The sequence below is a fragment of the Lissotriton helveticus genome, chromosome 7 (genome assembly GCF_964261635.1).
Source record: "Lissotriton helveticus chromosome 7, aLisHel1.1, whole genome shotgun sequence".
NCBI lineage: Eukaryota > Metazoa > Chordata > Amphibia > Caudata > Salamandridae > Lissotriton > Lissotriton helveticus.
The window spans coordinates 1679798781-1679816701 of NC_136068.1; the positions used below are offsets into that span (position 1 = coordinate 1679798781).

The 17921-nt window shown below is 42.3% G+C and overlaps 1 protein-coding gene across 1 annotated transcript in view; it reads left to right on the forward strand.

Moving 5' to 3' along the window:
• Positions 1 to 17394, forward strand: part of LOC144767616 (putative methyltransferase DDB_G0268948) — a 544273-nt gene extending 526879 nt beyond the window's left edge. The window contains exon 7 of the mRNA XM_078651020.1: positions 17207 to 17394. Coding sequence (XP_078507146.1) covers positions 17207 to 17297 — 91 coding nt within the window. The 3' untranslated portion in view covers positions 17298 to 17394. The remainder of the gene's footprint in view (positions 1 to 17206) is intronic.
• The last annotated feature ends 527 nt before the right edge of the window (positions 17395 to 17921 follow it).

Here is a 17921-nt window from a genome sequence, read left to right on the forward strand (position 1 = left end):
CAAAATCTGAAAGTGGAGGTCTTCTGTGCCGGAGTGAGGGTCACTCGTGCTGGATGTGGAGAGTCAGAGGGGGGTCTTGTGTGTGATGGTGGTCCATTCTCTGGAACTTGTAGCCGTCAGGAATGACAGTGGCGATGTAGGGGTCGGAGATGGCATTAGTCCAGGTTTGCCTGAAGAAGGCAACATCGGGCAAGAGGGTATCGATCAGGTCCCAGATCTCTACGGCGTGTCGGTGAGGGGAGCTCATGTTGAGGAGGATGCAAGTCAGGGTGTTGGTGGTGCATGCGTAGGGGGGGCCTTCGCTGGTGGTGTGGGTATTGTCGATGGCGAAGGATCTATGGCAAGCTCTACATGCAAACTATCCTTGGGTGTTTGGTGAGGCTCTTCCGCAGTCGGTGTGTCTTCCAGGGCAGTTCATTGAGGATGGTAGACGTTAGAATTGTGGCGGTGGTACCTGGGTGAGCCAGGGTTCCGGGCACTGGTCGCGTTCAGGTCACAGACGGGCGCAGACAGGCTTGCCTCAGGCGCGGCTTTGGCACGCCAGCAGCGTTCCCATGCAGCCGTCTGCATTATGTAGGGGAGGGGAGGGACGCTCAGCTGGAAGCCGGGAAAATGGGCGCGGGTAGAGGGGAGGGGCCAGGGGTGCAGTGGCGGGAAGCGTGGGATGGGGAAGGAGCGAGTGGGCAAGAGCAGGTACGACGGTCAAAATTAAAAAGATCGAAGCAAAATTAACCAACAGTGACAAAAATGACAGGAGAAATGCAGGCAAGCGTAAATGCAAATAAAAAAAGAACAGTACTCGAAACAGCAGCAGTCTCGAACACACAAGGCAGGGGGCCCAGCGTCAGTCATAGATTTCAGGAGCTGTTGGATAGAGTGCAGGCCTGCGACTGAAGTCCAAGTCTTACGAGCGCTCCCCCGCAGTGGTGTGCTTTATGTAGGGGAGGGGAGAGATGCTCAGCTGGGAGACAGAAAAACGGGCGCAGTAGAGGGGAGGAGCCGGGTGAGCAGTGCCAGTGGCAGGAAGAGTGGGAAGAGACGGAGCGAGGGGGCAAGAGCAGGTATGGCCGTACAAGATTAAAAAGACAGAGGCAAAATTAACCAACAGTGACAAAAATGACAGGAGAAATGCAGGCAAGCGTAAATACAAATAAAAAAAGAACAGTACTCGAAACAGCAGCAGTCTCGAACACACAAGGCAGGGGGCCAAGCGTCAGTCATAGATCTCAGGAGCTGTTGGATAGAGTGCAGGCCTGTGACTGAGGTCTAAGTCTTACGAGCGCTCCCCCGCAGTGGTGTGCTTTATGTAGGGGAGGGGAGAGATGCTCAGCTGGGAGACAGAAAAACGGGCGCAGTAGAGGGGAGGAGCCGGGTGAGCAGTGCCAGTGGCAGGAAGAGTGGGAAGAGACGGAGCGAGGGGGCAAGAGCAGGTATGGCCGTACAAGATTAAAAAGACAGAGGCAAAATTAACCAACAGTGACAAAAATACAGGAGAAATGTAGGCAAGCGTAAATACAAATAAAAAAAGAACAGTTCTCTGAACAGCAGCAGCCTCGAACACGCAAGACCCTCAGCGTCAGCAACGGATCGTAGGAGCTGTCGGGGAGAGTGCAGGCCTGTGCTCAAACTTTATTTATTGCTAAGTGTTGATGGTCGAGAATTTCAAATATTTTCTAGTACCAAGTAGGGCCACATTCTACTATTAATGCATGCACTGAGGTTGCCATACTACAGAATTTCACAAATACCCCTAGAATTTGTCAAAAAAACACATTATATAAAATAGCTTGTTTTGGCTTTGCACTAAATCCATATACCAAATAAAACCAAGTACAGTCACGCGAGCTACCTGCATATCTTGGGATCTCTGCATGTAAAATGATTTATGTGGAATCATACATCTTACTTGGCTTACACACGGGTGGTTATAGGTACACGCAACACAGCCTCTAAATATGCATCTAATAAGTGCAAATCTCCTGGGGGCTCATTTTTGTAGGCTTTATTTTGTATGGGTGCTGATTATTATACCAAAGGTTAACGGCCTTTGATGAAACGAGTGCTTTTGAACATTTTGGCAGTGGTGCAATACATTGCTTATGATTTTGATGCAGTGCAAGGCTGTTTGAATGTGTTTAAGACTTGTTGGTTCTTGAATGGATACCAGTGCAGTGAAAGCCTGTTTCACAAAGGTAGCTTACACTTTAGAATTAAATACATTTTTGAGTAAGTTTACTACAAAAGTGTAACTTAAATGTCTTCACCCCCTACAATTGAGGGATTGAAATATGAATAGTTACAATTTGCAACCATAAAGTTATTACATCTAAGTTATGACTGTAAGTTATTTTTGTTGGAGACTTCCTATTCGAGGTGGAGAATCTGCATTTGAACAGAGACTCTATATGGTAGTGAACAGGAGTCATATGTGCCTGAAAGCAATCAGGCACACCTGTCACAACTTCACTCACAGTGGGCACAGCTGGCCATAAGTAAATGATGGTGAGGTCTTTCCTCATCAGAATTTGCCTACTGATCCTTTGCATGCAGCTCTCTTTGGGACCCTTACTCCTGCAAGTGTGCAGCCTGTGCTGAGGAGAAAGAGAACATTCACTGAGAAAGGGAACAATCCTTGCAGTTTCATTTAGTGTGATAAATTATACACAACTACATAGGCTGCCTCCATTTTACCACAGTAGAGCCCAGAAGACATCCTTATGGCAGGTAGTGACTGGTGCAGTAAACACATTGAAGGAGGATGCCCGAGCCATGGAGGACATAATGAAAAACATGGCAGAATGTGAGGAGGCGGGTGGAGGAGAAGCTAAATTGAGCTTGCTAGTGTTCTTCCTGGAGAACACACTATCCTTTTCCAGATAATACTAATGGTGTCTCAGGTCAGAAACATCAAAAAACACTCCTAACTCTCCCTAAATGTAATCTTTCTTTGGTTCATGTAAGTAATCCAGTTCATGTTTTCTGTTTTGCATTTTGCTGAATTTAAATATGCGTATGTCGTATTACAATTCCAAGAAACTGGTAATGGCCTATGCAAGTAAAAACATTCTCAAATCAGGTTTTTAAAAAAAAAATATTGTGGTAATGTTACTTTTACTGATCCTCATGCAGTCAGACCAAATATGTCTGTGGAACTGCTGCATGCCAAACACAGTGCAGGTCTTGCAACGCAAGCCACCTACAAAGACCTGTAGGAACCTAGCCTGTCTGACGTCAATTTATATTTACCTATGTATTTAAAGGAAAGTAAAAACTAATCCCGGAATGTATACATGTACACAAATATGTATAATTAAAAAAAAAAAATTGCCTTGTGTGCCATACGCCATCTACGAGAAGAGTGCTCTCTCTTCAGGACTACACCTATATATGCATGGGTTTCTCCCAATAACCACGGACAGGATGAGAGGTGTATACAATATCAAACAACAAGTTTTTAGGTAAGAAAAATCCAAAAGGGAAACTGGAGTGCTTGGAATATCAAACGGCAATTAACCAAACCCCAGATTACTAAAACACACATTTTTTCAAATACTCAGATGATCATGTCCTATTCAACAACATTTTATACCGAAAGCCCTTGCATTTCAACACTATAATTCATGACAAGTATTTAAATTCCATCGTGATTAATTAGGCTGAATCCTATTTGTTTTGTATATAGGACTTATTCCTTGCATCCTTTGGTAACAACAGGCCTGGCACCATGCATCAAATGGTTATGTTAGCTTTTTTCATAGGGCTATAATATCTTCCATTATTCACTGGTTCAAAAAAGTGACATTGTGGTGGCGATAGTGCTTGTAAATATGCATCCATGTATAGGTGATGTAGATGATAGGAACAATCAGCAAACACGTCCATTATCAATCTTCACAGACATTGTATGCACGGGACACTACACAGACACCAGCACAACCTGCATCACCTGCACTACCACCTTCAGTACCAAACTGTAGTTCTACCAGCAGCACCCGCAACACCTCTACAACCACCCTGTACACATTCTCTGATTTAAAGACTTCCATCATCACTATTGTGCAGGAAGAGTGCCAGGTGAAAACTCTTTTAAGAAGTGTGTTTACTTAATCTTCTTTCATTTTCTTTTAAATAAACATTGAACAAATTTTAAGACACAAACTTGTTCAATCGTTCACTTCTCTCTAGAGTTATTTTGGTAATTATCAACGTAGGACATACATGCAAAAGTCTACCTCAGGTGATTTTCATATTCTACTACGAAACCTTGTACATTTACAGACTTATGCAACAGAAAACCCCGTCGCCAACTAATCCATTCACAGCAAAGGAGCCCCCTAAGTCACGCACTCACAATGAAGGAGCCTGCTAACATTTCCAGGCAACGTATGTGAATTTCAGCTCGTCCTCAGTCCATATGCCTCCTGGGGCTCCACTCTGTAAGGTGCCCTACACCCTGACCCATTCTAGGAGGGTTTCAAATATAGGGGTTATGTTCCATGTGTACCAGCATTCAAAATACCATAGGAACTCTGTTATCATCCATTTGTTCAATGAGATTTAAATCGAATATGAAAGACCTTGTAATACTGCAATACATGGCAGTGTAACCTCTTGAGGAATATCACTTGTGTGAATGTAGTCTACAGGCGTACTACTTTGTCTTGCCCTGAGGGAAACAAAGGTCCTGCCATCATCTTTTTCACTCTGTGCTCCTGATCTTCCACATGGGATGGTGGAACGTTGCTTACTCTTCATGTATGACATAACCCACAAATGTAATTTATCTTTGCTGTAGTAGGTATGACTTTGAGGTATTTTTGTACAAACCCATCTTCTCTGAAAGGTTCATCATCATTCCCACATTGGCCCTTGCTCATCCAGCCTTAAAAACATGTCATGTTAGTACAATGTTACCATTACATTGTAGGCCCTGAAATATGACAACATTGTTATCTTCAGTTGTTTGAATAAGAACCATAGAGGTGATAAGAATATGCCCAAGTCTGGCCCATTCACAGGACCTTCCGGAACTGTATGTGACAGTTGGATATCAGGAGTATATGTTAGCCATCCATATATGCCACTTAACGCTTTTTCCACATAGATTTGCTTCAGCCTGAAATGCCTGTATACATCACAGGCACTGAGGTGTCTAATTTTGACACTTGACCTGGTGTCCTATTGGAACAAAAATATGTTGTTACAAAACCCTGTGGGATGCATCAACAATAAAATCTTTGTATCCAGCAAATATGAGTTGTGTCTGGAATACCTTATGGGTACGGTGTTGTAAGTAAAGGTACATGTAATTCCGTCAGATTACTGTAAAATCCTGCATAACTTGACGAACCTGAGGAACATTAAAATAGTTCAGAGCAACTGGCCACTCTGCTGTTTTAGCAGGCTAGTAAGCATCTTACTATAATGCAAGGATGAGTGAGCAGTGTCTTGCATTAGATTTGTTTTCACCGACCACCTTCCAAAACACATTTTTCAACACGAAAACCCGACAAATGTAAGGCACCTACAAATGTACAATCACACAGAAATTACATATTTAAAAAAGTTATATATTAATATATCACACCCTATTTTGCTGCCTCAATGATTCCTCCTCGTTCCTTTCCGTCACTAGGTTTTATGTTTCTATTTACTAATATTAAGCCTTCTGCCTTGCACTTATATTGTTGTGTGGGAAGCATATTCTTACTTTCAGTGCCTGACTGGGGAACCAGGAGTAGCCCTAGTAAAAATGTTCAAACCAGCTCCCGTCATGCTATTTCTCTCTTTCATACCATTCCCTCTCATTTCACTTTCCCACTAACCTGCTCCTTTCTCCATCTCTCTGTCTCATTCTTGATGTCACCCTATGCCTGCTGCAATTAATCTCTGGAGCAAAGAAAAACAACAGAGGTACCAGGGGTGGCCCTGGGCTTTAAAAACTGCCCTCACAGGGGCGCAGCCCACCAGAAAAATATATGGTGTACTTATTACTTCTGAAGCAGATTTTCCGGCTCCCTTCTTCCTTTTTAAATTCATGCTGCAGAAGGGGATGTTCATGCTTCCTGGATCACCACACAGACTGCCACACTGGCATGGTCTTTCTTCTCTGAGGACCCTGAGCAACACTATTTACATGTTTCCATGCTGTCATGGATAAACTGGAAAATAAAACACAAAAGCAGTACGAAATGTCCATGAGGAGGCAGGATGTGCCAGCTGTCCATTCATGACAGTATGTACTTATGCCACTGAAAGTTATTTCCAATAACATATTGCTTTTGTTTTAAAGGAAGACTTCATGCATCACTATAGGGTTCTGTAAAGGTCCATTATGATGTAGGGATCCAGGCATCACAAACGTATCTGACAGGACTACTCATCGAGCTAGTGAGTGGACTTAGTGAATCAAAGAATGTGTGGCCTTGGTGATGCAAAGAGGCTTTAAAATAATTGGGTGAGGCAGAACACCCAAAGACAGGGAACAGAGAAGTCTGCTAGTATGAAGATATGAGACATTGGGTTGTTGTTTGACTGGGGGTGAACCCTGATCACGTAATAGCTACAATCTTTTGTAAGATAAACCACAAAAAATCAGCAAATTAACCTGAATTTAACCATGGGCAGCTTGGCACAAAATGTAGTCAGGCAATGTGTAAAGTATTTATGCAGGACACAAACAATAATAATAATAAAATACAGTACAAGAAAAACTCCGAACCAATTTACAAAAGTAAAGTACACTTTAATAAAATATTTGCCACCAAGATGACAACAGTAGCTCCTAAAAGATTGAAGTGCCAGTTGCAGATTGCCAAAAACGGACATCTAGTCATGGGAGACTGGCTTCAGATTATTGTCCCAAAACTATGGCTGATGTGGTTAGGGTACACGAAGTGGATTGGGCTTATTCAATGCTTACCTTGGAATTTAGAAGAAATTCTGAGAAAAAGTGTCACGGAAGGTAAAGTTCGGTGAGGCAAGTCTGCAGGAGGTGTCTGAGGAGGGAGAGTCGGCATTGGAATTGCCCTAGGACAAAGCTGTGGTGAAGATTTCTACTTTCAGACTTTTTCCCTGAAATGTAAGTAAAAATCTGTACCGGGATAAGGCAGAGGGCTGTATGTGAAGACAGTTCCACAAGGTTAGATACCCCTTTGATGAAGAACAGTTGAAAAGGATTTGCTGATGTGGAGAAAAACTTAACATAAGCTGTGAAATTAATCAGATTGACCATGAACCTAGGACAGATAAGTGAGCAGGCTGGGCCCAGTCTCTTGCAGGTTCTCAGATCAGTTTTGGGCCAAAATGTTTCCAAACTCTTAGTTTTAGAATTTGGATATCTGGCCACCATTAAAACCACCTCTAAGAGTTCAGAACTGGTGGGACAACTCTTGGGGTTTCAGAACTCAATCAAGGTAGGTTGAAGATGGTGGGAGTCTTTTATATCCCTGAGGCTCTGAACAGGAAGTCAGCAAATAGAATTTGAAGTCAATTCTGGTAAATCTGAGTGCAGGCAAAGATGTAGGGCTCATTAGCAGGACTGGCCTCTAAAGGTTCAAGGCAGAATCCAGGCAGCAAAGCCATCTGCAAAACACTGCAAAGAGGGGGGACAGGGAGCGATGTGGAAAAGATAGGTCGAGTACCAATGCTCCTTCATTTATGAGCGCGCATCTTTGGGCCTGAAAGAAAACAGTTCTGCCTTTCAAAAACAATTGTATCATCTAATCCAAGGTACCAGCATGGGATGCATGTACGCGCCTAGTCTAGCCTGTCTATAAATGGCTAATTTTAATGATAAATTCATTCTGGGCGAGACCAACCCCTACATGGTGAGAATACTCACTTGGCGACACTACATAGATGATATTCTGCTCTTCTGGAGAGGTGATGGAGACCAATGCACAACATTCTGTGAATGGCGGAACACCCTTGACCTTTTTTAAAATTCACAGGGACTATATCACATGCTAGCGTCGCCTTTTTGGATCTCTGGATTACTTGACACGAAGAGACCTTGCTGACTACTAATTACCAGAAGCCCAGACATCGCAACAGCCTCCTGATGTATGAAAGTCACCACCCTAAAGCACTCAGTGATAACTTCCCAGTCGGGCAGGTTTTACACCTTCGCTGTAGCTATAACACCATCTGTGAGTTTGGAAAACAATCAACAATCTTGGCAAACAAATTGTCGGCATGTAACTACCCTAGGAGGACAATATGACAAGCACAAAAATGAGCGAGAAATAATCACAGAGAGGCATTGTTGGAAGTGAAGGAGAGACTCCAGACAGATGTACTTACGTATGTAACTACATTCAGTCCCAACTCCAACAAAATCCCAAAACTGATTAAAAAAAACACTGGGTCATCCTAGAGACTGGAGTATTTAAACCTCGGCCACCCCCACTATTCTCGTTCAAACAAACACAGAACTTTAAGGACCTCTTGGTCCGTACATGACCACAATTGCCTATCACCACTCTACCAACTTCCATCTGTCGAAGGCCACCACCCCTGAGGGTCATGTTCTGTATGTCCCTTTACAGGAGTATCAAAACAGATTGATCTGGGTCTGGCTAGATCTTGGGTTCAAAAAGACACACAAACTGCAACACAAAAAACTGCATAAACCTAATCACTTGTCCGTGTGACATGCGATATGTGGGGATGACAACCAGGCCCGTGAAAATCCACTTAGAGGAACACAAGAAGAGTAATATACATTGCAAGAAGACTAGCACAAAGTTACTGAGTCACTTCCTTGAGTAGAACCATGACCTGGACAGTCTTAGATGGACCATCATCAAATCCAATCCTAATTGGACAACATGCACCCTATTCAGGCAGGAACAACGCTGGGTGTTCCGGTTAAGGTGTCATCCTATGGGATTAAATAATGAGATACCGTAGGGCTGAACTCATCAGCTGAAGTATTAGAGACAATCACTAATCGCCAGTCAGAACTGAGTGAGTATTAGTATACTTAGTATACTTGTCAGCTGTGGGTATCAAACCACCTAGAATAAACCCACATTACATTCGGTATCTAAAATCAGCCTTACATGACTTACATTTCCTATTTGCCACATGTATGTGGGAACATACACTATTGAGAAAGAGTGACCTAAATATTTACAATCTATCCCTAACCATGACCACTCCCTTGCACTACATGCATCTCAGGGCGAGCCACACACACATACCGATAGCCACCACATAATCCTAAAACGGCATCTTCATCTGTACTAAGGCTCCCTCACTTGTACAAGACCAGATAACTGAGTGACGTTTTAGTAGCATTTATTCCTGTCTACATCACAGCAGTTACATTAGCACGAAACATGCCTTTTAACCAAACTACGGCATACTAGAACATATGTGAATAAACACGTTCACTTTCCAAGATGGCCGCTATTTTCGGCATGATTGACTTGCCAGTACCAGTCAATCTCCGCAGCCTTTCTGTCCTCAAACCTCGCTCCTAGGAAGAGCTGCGCCACTTCCGTTCAAGCACAATCAACAGGCCGGACGCTTCTCAGTATTCCACGGCATCAGACCAGCAGCAGGGCCGGTGTTGGGCCATGACAAAGGGGGTAACTTGTGAGTATCTCTCTGCTGCCTCTCACTACAACACAGGTATATCCGACCACACCTTGGGCTCACGACTGAATTATCATTCCACAAATATCTCCTTTCATGACCGCGGGGACTTGCCGAGGAGGCACTCCATTGCTTTGAAGGGGTAATTGGTATGAATGCTGTAATTAACAGTATGCGTCTTCCTGCATATGCAGTGTGTCTCATAAGAATAGTTTCTAGAGTGTATTCTGCACTATTGTGTGATGGTAATGAACTGCCACTTTACACCATGGCATCTATGCCATTTTTCACTCCACCTAATTATTCCGCACTATAAGCAATGGTAACAGTGGCCACCATGATTCAAACAATTGTGTTTGCTTAATTCACATTGGTGGAGCACGGCCAAGCGTAGTTAACACAAGGCCTGTGGAAGAGACCTCTCTACAAATCACAAAAATTCAGAAGATTCTGTCTAACATGTACATGTGGCATAATGATGATGTCAGGAGCACTCTTTCCTATACCTGCCGCAACAAGATACATGTTGTAACTGATACGCAGCTGCTGTAATTAAGTTAAAAGTGGACATATTTATTCACTTTGACTTGAGTTTGTCTCTAGGTGTCTGTCTTCCACTCTTGTTTATTTCCACCAGGTTGAAAACAGGAACACGATTGAGATGTTCCCATGAGCGCTTTTGACGCATCCACACCTTAATAGAGGTACCATAAGGATACTGTCTCTGCTCCTGTTTTTATTCATGAGTTTTACACATCACAGTCCTGATGAAGCGCAGCAGGATCCATTGGGGACCTTTTCCTAGCGTGAAACATGTTGACCAGATCTCACAATCACACACTAACACGGGAGAGGAGAGGGAGAGGAGTTGGCCTAACGGCTAGGGCGCTCAACCTCGGACCTGGGGATCTGGGTTCGAGTCTCGGTAACGACGCCAAAACCTCCTGTGATTCTGGGCAAATCACTTAATCTCCTCGTGCCTAAAAATGAATGTGTGTTCGTCCTCATGTAACGTAACTGATGCTATGTAATGCGCTCTGATTCGGTTCGGGTCTAGTTCGCGCTATATAAAACTCTGCAAAAAAAACAAAACACGGGTACTGAAAGAAGCAGAGTAATACCCTTACCTCTATTATATTTGTTTTTTTGGGGGTGTTCCATTACCCCTAAATATTTCTTTTACTCTTACCTCTCGGATCCACATATAAAGCTTGACTTCTGGGTACCGGTGGGGTAATTTCCTCTCGCGGGCCTGTGGGGTACAGCAGCGCTACCCCCATGAGGAGCAACGCCCGATGATGAAGCATGACACTAGCAAGAGTGTGTGAGGGCACTATTTTCTAAAGGAGAAATTCCACCACCTTCATCAGACTGGCACCACACATAGAGACTACCATTTATCTTCCCTTTCTGCATAACCGATTAGGTTATTGCTTGTCTTATAGGAACAGCTACCCGTCAGTGAGTATAAGCAAGCCATCCATCCAGGAGCAGTCTGTCAGAGTGCACAGTAGGCCAGAGCAGCAGGCAGACCACTGAGACTACTTCAGCAGGTCCAGAAGTGAACTTAAGAGCAGGTCTGAAGGTTCTGTGCTCCTCTTCTGGAAGGTGGAAGACACTTCTGGGAAGGTTCTTTCAAGTGCATGGACTTTTCTGACTCCTCTGCCCTGGTTTCAAACTGACTGCAGTGATACTGCAGAGTCATTAGGCCCTTTGTGTAAAGGCAGAACACAGGCATTTCTGTAGCAAGTGGGCCTGTGCTCGATTCCACTCCTCCATCCTGCAAGAAGATGCCCATTGAGGCACACCTAATCCCTCTATTGCATGGCATTCTGGAGGAATTCACAAAGTCAGTCAGCTACACCCAGTCATGGTCCTAAAGTAGGCTGCATGCACAAGTGTCTAATAACAGGAAAATGCCAAATTTCTAAAAGTGATAAGAAGATCACCAGATAATTGCCTGGAAATCCTGATGCACTGCACAACTCACTCAAAATGAGTGCAAGCAGAACAATAGTGGTTAATATTGTTACTAATTTCTTACATGTATATCAATATATGATATTATTCTGGAAACGCTGAAAAATAATAGTCAACAACGCAGAGTCTTCTGGTTTTATCTTGAGTCTCTTACTGAAAATCAAAAGTTCAAGGATGTTGTTGCAAATTCACAAAATCCATTCAGTTAATGTTCACATATGTTCCAGGAGTATCTTGAATTAAAAATCCCAATGCATTTCGGGCGTCAAAGATGGCCCTTCTTCAGGGGAATTTAAAGAAACAATATGATACTATTGTAGAACATTTTTATGGTGGCAGCTAAACACTTAGCGTCTCATAGCGGGGTGGGGGATCGTGAGAATGATCAAAGATATGACAGTGGAGACGAACACAAGCCAAGAGTTGAGAAGTGTGAGAGAAAGTGACAGATACGACCATAAAGCAGAGGAGAGCATAAGGTATGTGGCACATTGAATCTGCAAAAGAAATGAGAAGGAGAAGAGCATGAAGTCGCCAGGAAAAAAACCTCGTGAGGCTCATCAAAAACTGAACGATAGTGTAGTGAGGGCTGAAGGAGAATGTAGATGAACGTGAAAAGTGAATGGAACGCTTAACGGTATGAGCGGAGCGCTTGGGGGAGCATTACTAGTATCGTGGGTCAGCCGCCGAAGAGGCGAGCCGATAAAGTTAGCTGACTAAAAAGAACAGTGGGATCGTGTTAAGTGAAGGTGAGGGAGGGCGTGGGTAACCAGTACACCAGGAGAGGAGGTTAGAACTTACCGAGACGAAACGGGAGGCGGAACCCGATGAAAATAGAATAAAATGGGGTGACCTGTAATGTATAAGGAAACGGTAAAGATGCGCTGTGAAGTAAAACTAATGGTGCGTAAATGAGGTAGTGGTAAAGAGGCTCAACAGTGAAAAACCAAGGCCGAGTGTCGGGGTGTCCACATGGAGTTCCGAACAGGACGCGAAGGAGGTCTCGAGGGCCCTGCCCTAGTGCGAGGAGAATATGAAGTGTAGTGCAGTGAAAACTGAAAAAGGACAGTCTGAAGATGACAAGAAAATGATAGGCGGCGGCCATGTTGAAGTGGTGAAATTGGAGAGGAATGATAAGTAAACGCGTAGTGTCAAGAATAAAATAAAAATAAAACACATTGTAGCGCGTAAACGACGAAAAAAGACGGTGACCATAAGGGGATGGTAGTCAAATGTGGTTGTGGAGTGCTCAGGCAGACAGAAAAGGATAAGATGAATAACTCAAGCAGATGGAAAAGGATAAAATAAATACAATAAGAATGTCATATCAGGGGTGGTCCAGCGATAATATTCACAATCATAATGATTAAACAACAGCAATTTAAAGGCAAAATAATCAACAATAAGACAAGGATGGGAACATTGTAGACAAGGCTAAAAATACAAAGGCTAAATAGACACACCTAGATGGGATAGATGTACTTAACTTTCGGATGATGAATAGTGGTTCAGAGACATATACATAGTTTGCAGATGATACATAATGGTTCAAAGGAAACAGGCCAGTTCGAATTTATCATTCATATCATTAAGACCAAGTGGGGTCAATGATTGCATGGACCATATCCAGTACATTTCACGTTGCGATAAAAACTTGCTAGTATCTCGATCTGAGCGTTGTTCAATAACCTCAAGAAAACCACATTTCAGTTGAGAGATGTTGTGTCTAGATGTGCGCCAGTTTTCAGCAATGGCGGGGCTAGTCGTGTGAGTTCTAATGCGACTTTTGTGTTCGGTGATGCGTGTACGCAAAGATCTCTCGGTTTTTCCCACATAGAATAGGTCGCAAGGACATTTGATGAAGTAGACAAGATGGTGGCTGTTGCATGTGGCGTTGAATCTTAAATTGATAGGTTTGCCTGACCTAGGATGATGTATAATTTTGCCAGTAATGATATTGTTACAGTTTGAGCAGATCATGCATGTCATCATACCTCTATATGACAGTGAAGGTTTAGGTGGTTGATTAAGAATCTCTTTTAAATTACGTGCATGCCTATATGCAAATATAGGGGGTTCCGAAAACATGCCTTTAAAGTTGGGTTCTGATTGTAACAGAGACCATCTTTCGTGAATGATAGACTTCATTGATTTAGATTGTGTCGAATATGTGGAAACGAAAACCTCTCTTTTTGGGGAGTCGTGCTGAACTGACTTGACAAGTAGATCGGTGCGTTTAAGAGCAGAAGCCCTATTAGCTGCTTGTTCAATCACTGAGTAAGGGTAGCCTCTTTCTTTGTATTTCAGCTTAAAAGTGTCTATGGTCTGCATGCCAATTTGCTTATTTAAATGTATCCGTTTAATACGTAAGAACTGAGAGAATGGTAGGAGACCCTTAAGTGACCATGGGTGAAACCTCTGGTATGCCAGAGCGTTGTTGCGATCAGTCTTTTTTGTGAAAAGAGAAGTTTCTATGTGGTCATTCTGTAATGTAATTAGTACATCAAGAAAAGGTATATGATTTGCTTCAATTTGAAAAGTAAACTGGATTTGTGGGGTGATGGTGTTAAGCTCTTGAATGTTGTTTTCTAGTGACAAACGTGATCCTTGCCATATGATGAGAATATCATCTATGTATCTTTTAAACTCGACCAAATGCTCAGACCAATTCGTTCCAGACAAGATGTTTTCTTCTTCAAATTTCATCATGAAGATATTGGCATAGCTGGGGGTTCCCGAAAAGCCCATGGAAGTACCGTTGGACTGTAGGGAGAAGCGATCCTTCCATTGAAAGTAGCTGTGGAATAAACAGTAATGTAATATATCTAAGAGAAATACACGATTTGCTCTCACATTTTCCGGATTTTAGTAGTGCCCATTCGATGGCTTCTATGCCCTGTAGGTGAGGGATGGAGGTGTACAGCGAAACAACGTCCACTGTACACAACCATATCTCAGCATCAGAGGGTATATAAATGCAACCTAAGATGTTCAATAAGTGTGTGGTACCTTGAACGTAGGTTGGACTCGATTGGACAATGGGTTGAAGAAAAGTATCTAGATAACGTCCAAGTTTATCATGTACAGAACCACATCCTGATACTATTGGCCTCAAGGGAGGGTCAGTGAGAGATTTATGAATTTTAGGGAGCATATACAGATGGGGTCTGCGAGGATGTTTAGCAAGAAGGTAATCCTTAGTTTTTTGGTTGATTCATTTCATCACAAAAGCTTTAGTACGAATAGTGTCAAGAACTTTTAGAAATGCATTGGTAGGATCAGTGTGAAGAGGAAGGTATTTAGAGGTATCTTTCAGCATCTCCTCTACTTTAAAGTCATATTTGTTCCGGTCCATGACCACCAGAGCGCCACCTTTATCAGCTCTTCTGAAGTGCAAAGAGATGTTTATTTGTAAAGAGAGTAATGCGTCTTGTTCACTTTTGGGAAGATTTGAGGTTGACTGAGATCTATAGCTTTATGTGAGATGGGCGGTACAAAAGTGCTTTTGGGCTTAAACTCCTGATAATCAGTGGGCTCAGGGGTGAAAGTGGTAGACTCAATGGTCGAAAAGAAATACCGGAGTCTAAGTTTTCGTGTGAATCTGAAGAGATCCACTTGAGAATCTAGGTTTCTGGCTTGATTAGTAGGAACAAAAGAACAACCTTTGTTTAATACTGCCATTTGGGTATGAGTCAATTGCTTGGATGAAATGTTTACCACTAGTGTTTCTTCTTTCTGCTTGGTTTTCCCGAATCTGTGACCTCTGCGGGTTTTGGTGGGATGGTTTCTATAGGTGGTTCGTTGGAGGCTGGGCTTGTGGATAAAAAAGACTTCTGTACAGTGGAACCACCATCGGCCGGATCACTAGTTATTGTTAAAGAAACTGGTGGGCGGGACATTTGGGTGTCTGTGACTGAAGCTACACTTTCTTCAGATAAAGCAGTAGCAGTTTTTTTCTGACAGGTTCTCTTTTGAGCATAAACCTCAGCCCATGAGTAAACCTCATCGAGCTTGTAGTCGATTGTATCACGACGGAATTTTCTAATTTTCCTTTCGTGAAGATCTTTGGCGTAAGTGTCCAAGCGAGTGTTGATGTCATCTAAAGTGGATGTCCAAGATTCTGCTTCCATACGTTGGGTTAGAATGGCTTGTAAATCTTTGAATTCTGACTCAAGGCCTGTGAGAACCTGAGACAATTCTTCAACTATCAGAAGAATGAGATCGAGGGAGCACTTATTCAGGATGGCGTACCATCTCTCCATAAATTTCTTGTTCATTTTGAAAAGCATAGGTTTAATGGCAAGACGTAATCCTCGTGGGATTCTACTAAATCTATGGTATTGAATGAGAGTTGTAGCATGCAGACGCTGATTTATTTCACGTTGCATGAGGTATTCTAGCTGTTTTAATTGTTGCTGGACTGGATCTGAGGTGACATCCAATTTTCTCACCTCTTTTATAAGTCCATAAATGACCGCTGCCTCTGCAGCTGAATAAACTTTGGTTTGTGCTTTATTCTCGGTGAGATGCGCTATATCATCAAAAGATGCCATGTTCATAATTAAACAATATGATTCAAGGGTGGTGCAAATGTGGTTGCGTAGCAGAACATTTTATAGAAAAGAAAGACTGTCTTTCTTTCTTTTCTTTCCTTTCTTTCTTTTCTATAAAGTTTTCTAAAAGTGGCATTTTCAAAATTGTAACGAAAAATCTAACTTTACCATTAGAGAGGTTTATCATTACAAATTCACAAGTACCACACATGATATACCCTCCTGTTCCCAATAAGGAATTATAGCTTATTAAAAGTAATCAGTATTCCCCAATGTCATCCTATAAGAGAGGTAGGCCTCAAATTAGAGAAAAATGAATTCAAACGTTTTTTACTACCAGGGCATATAAAACTTAAAGGGGGTGGTCAGCCATTTTATTTACACAGCATCCTGCCCTACAGGCTACCTAATGCCTACCTTAGGGGTGACTAATAAGTAATAAAAGGCTTGTCAAGGGGTTTAAATGCCAAGTCGACATGACAGTCAGCACTCAATCTGCAATGTTAGGCCTGTGACATGTTTTAAGGGTGCTTCTCAAGTGGGTGGCACAATAAGTGCTAAATGTAGCATTTTATTTACAGGCCCAGGGGATATGGTATACCACTCTACAAGGACCTTACAAGTAAATTAAATATCCCCATTGGGTATATGCCAATCAAACCATGTTTAGAGGTCTGAGCACAAGCAGTTAGCACTAGTTAGTAGTGGTAAAGTGCACAAAGTCGTAAGGACTCAAAAACAAATTTCAGCCGAAAGTGGAGGAAGTAGGCAAACGTTTAAGGGAAGATGATCCTATGGTTGACAGGTTTAACAGAAGAAATGAATGAAGTAATCAATATAATGAGGATTTGGACAATATACAAGCCCTTGCACTTTGTCTGAAAAAGAGAAAAAAGAACGTACTTGTACTGTCTGGGACCTTGAACAAAGATGATGTTATCAAAACAAACCAACTTAACTGCATTTAAATGATCTATTTGATCCTCTATAATTCTGAAAAGTGGCTTTGCTAAACCATGCAGTTTATACTTAGTTTATGGCTTACTTACTGTCCCTATTTGTTATTGCAGGATTCTAAAGGCAATGGGGGAGTCTTCTGCGGACACTGAATTAGAGGTCTGCTCCAACTACTTCTGTCTGCTGGCATGCAAATCCGCCTAATAATTGAACAAGACCATCAAACAGCTGTTTTGTTTTAATTTGTATTTCAAATGTGATGTGAATATGTTTTGTCCCAATACATTTTCCATGATTTGTAAATGCCACATATTTAAAAAATAAATATTCAATGTTCTTCTGCATTAAAGTCCTTTCTGATGTACTTTGAGCTGGTGGACAAATTGACTCCAACATATGTAGAGAATTTGCTAAATGGCGATCACAAAAGTATTAACTCTCTGGTCTATGTGGTAATGTGCTACAGACACATTTCTACCCAAACCTGAAGGGCTATTTTGATGTAAGATATTTAAGGGGAGGATATTGAACAACCAATGGCTTTTGGATTTTATATATCTTCACATGGATGACATGGCCCAAATGTAGGAATAATGGATTCTTAAGGTCTGATGTATCAAAGGGTTTTACCCATTCTATGTCAACGAGTAATGTGCTCAAGGGACCCTTTCCCCTTTGTGAATGGAAAAACTATTTGTTTTCCACAGCAGGCAGTGTTTCTACTGCCTGCTCTGAAAAGATGAAAAAAAAACTTGTCATTCCTATTTTTGAAAAGCATCCCATTTTCCCGTGAGCAAAACGGGCTGCATTATTATAAAAAGGCAGCTT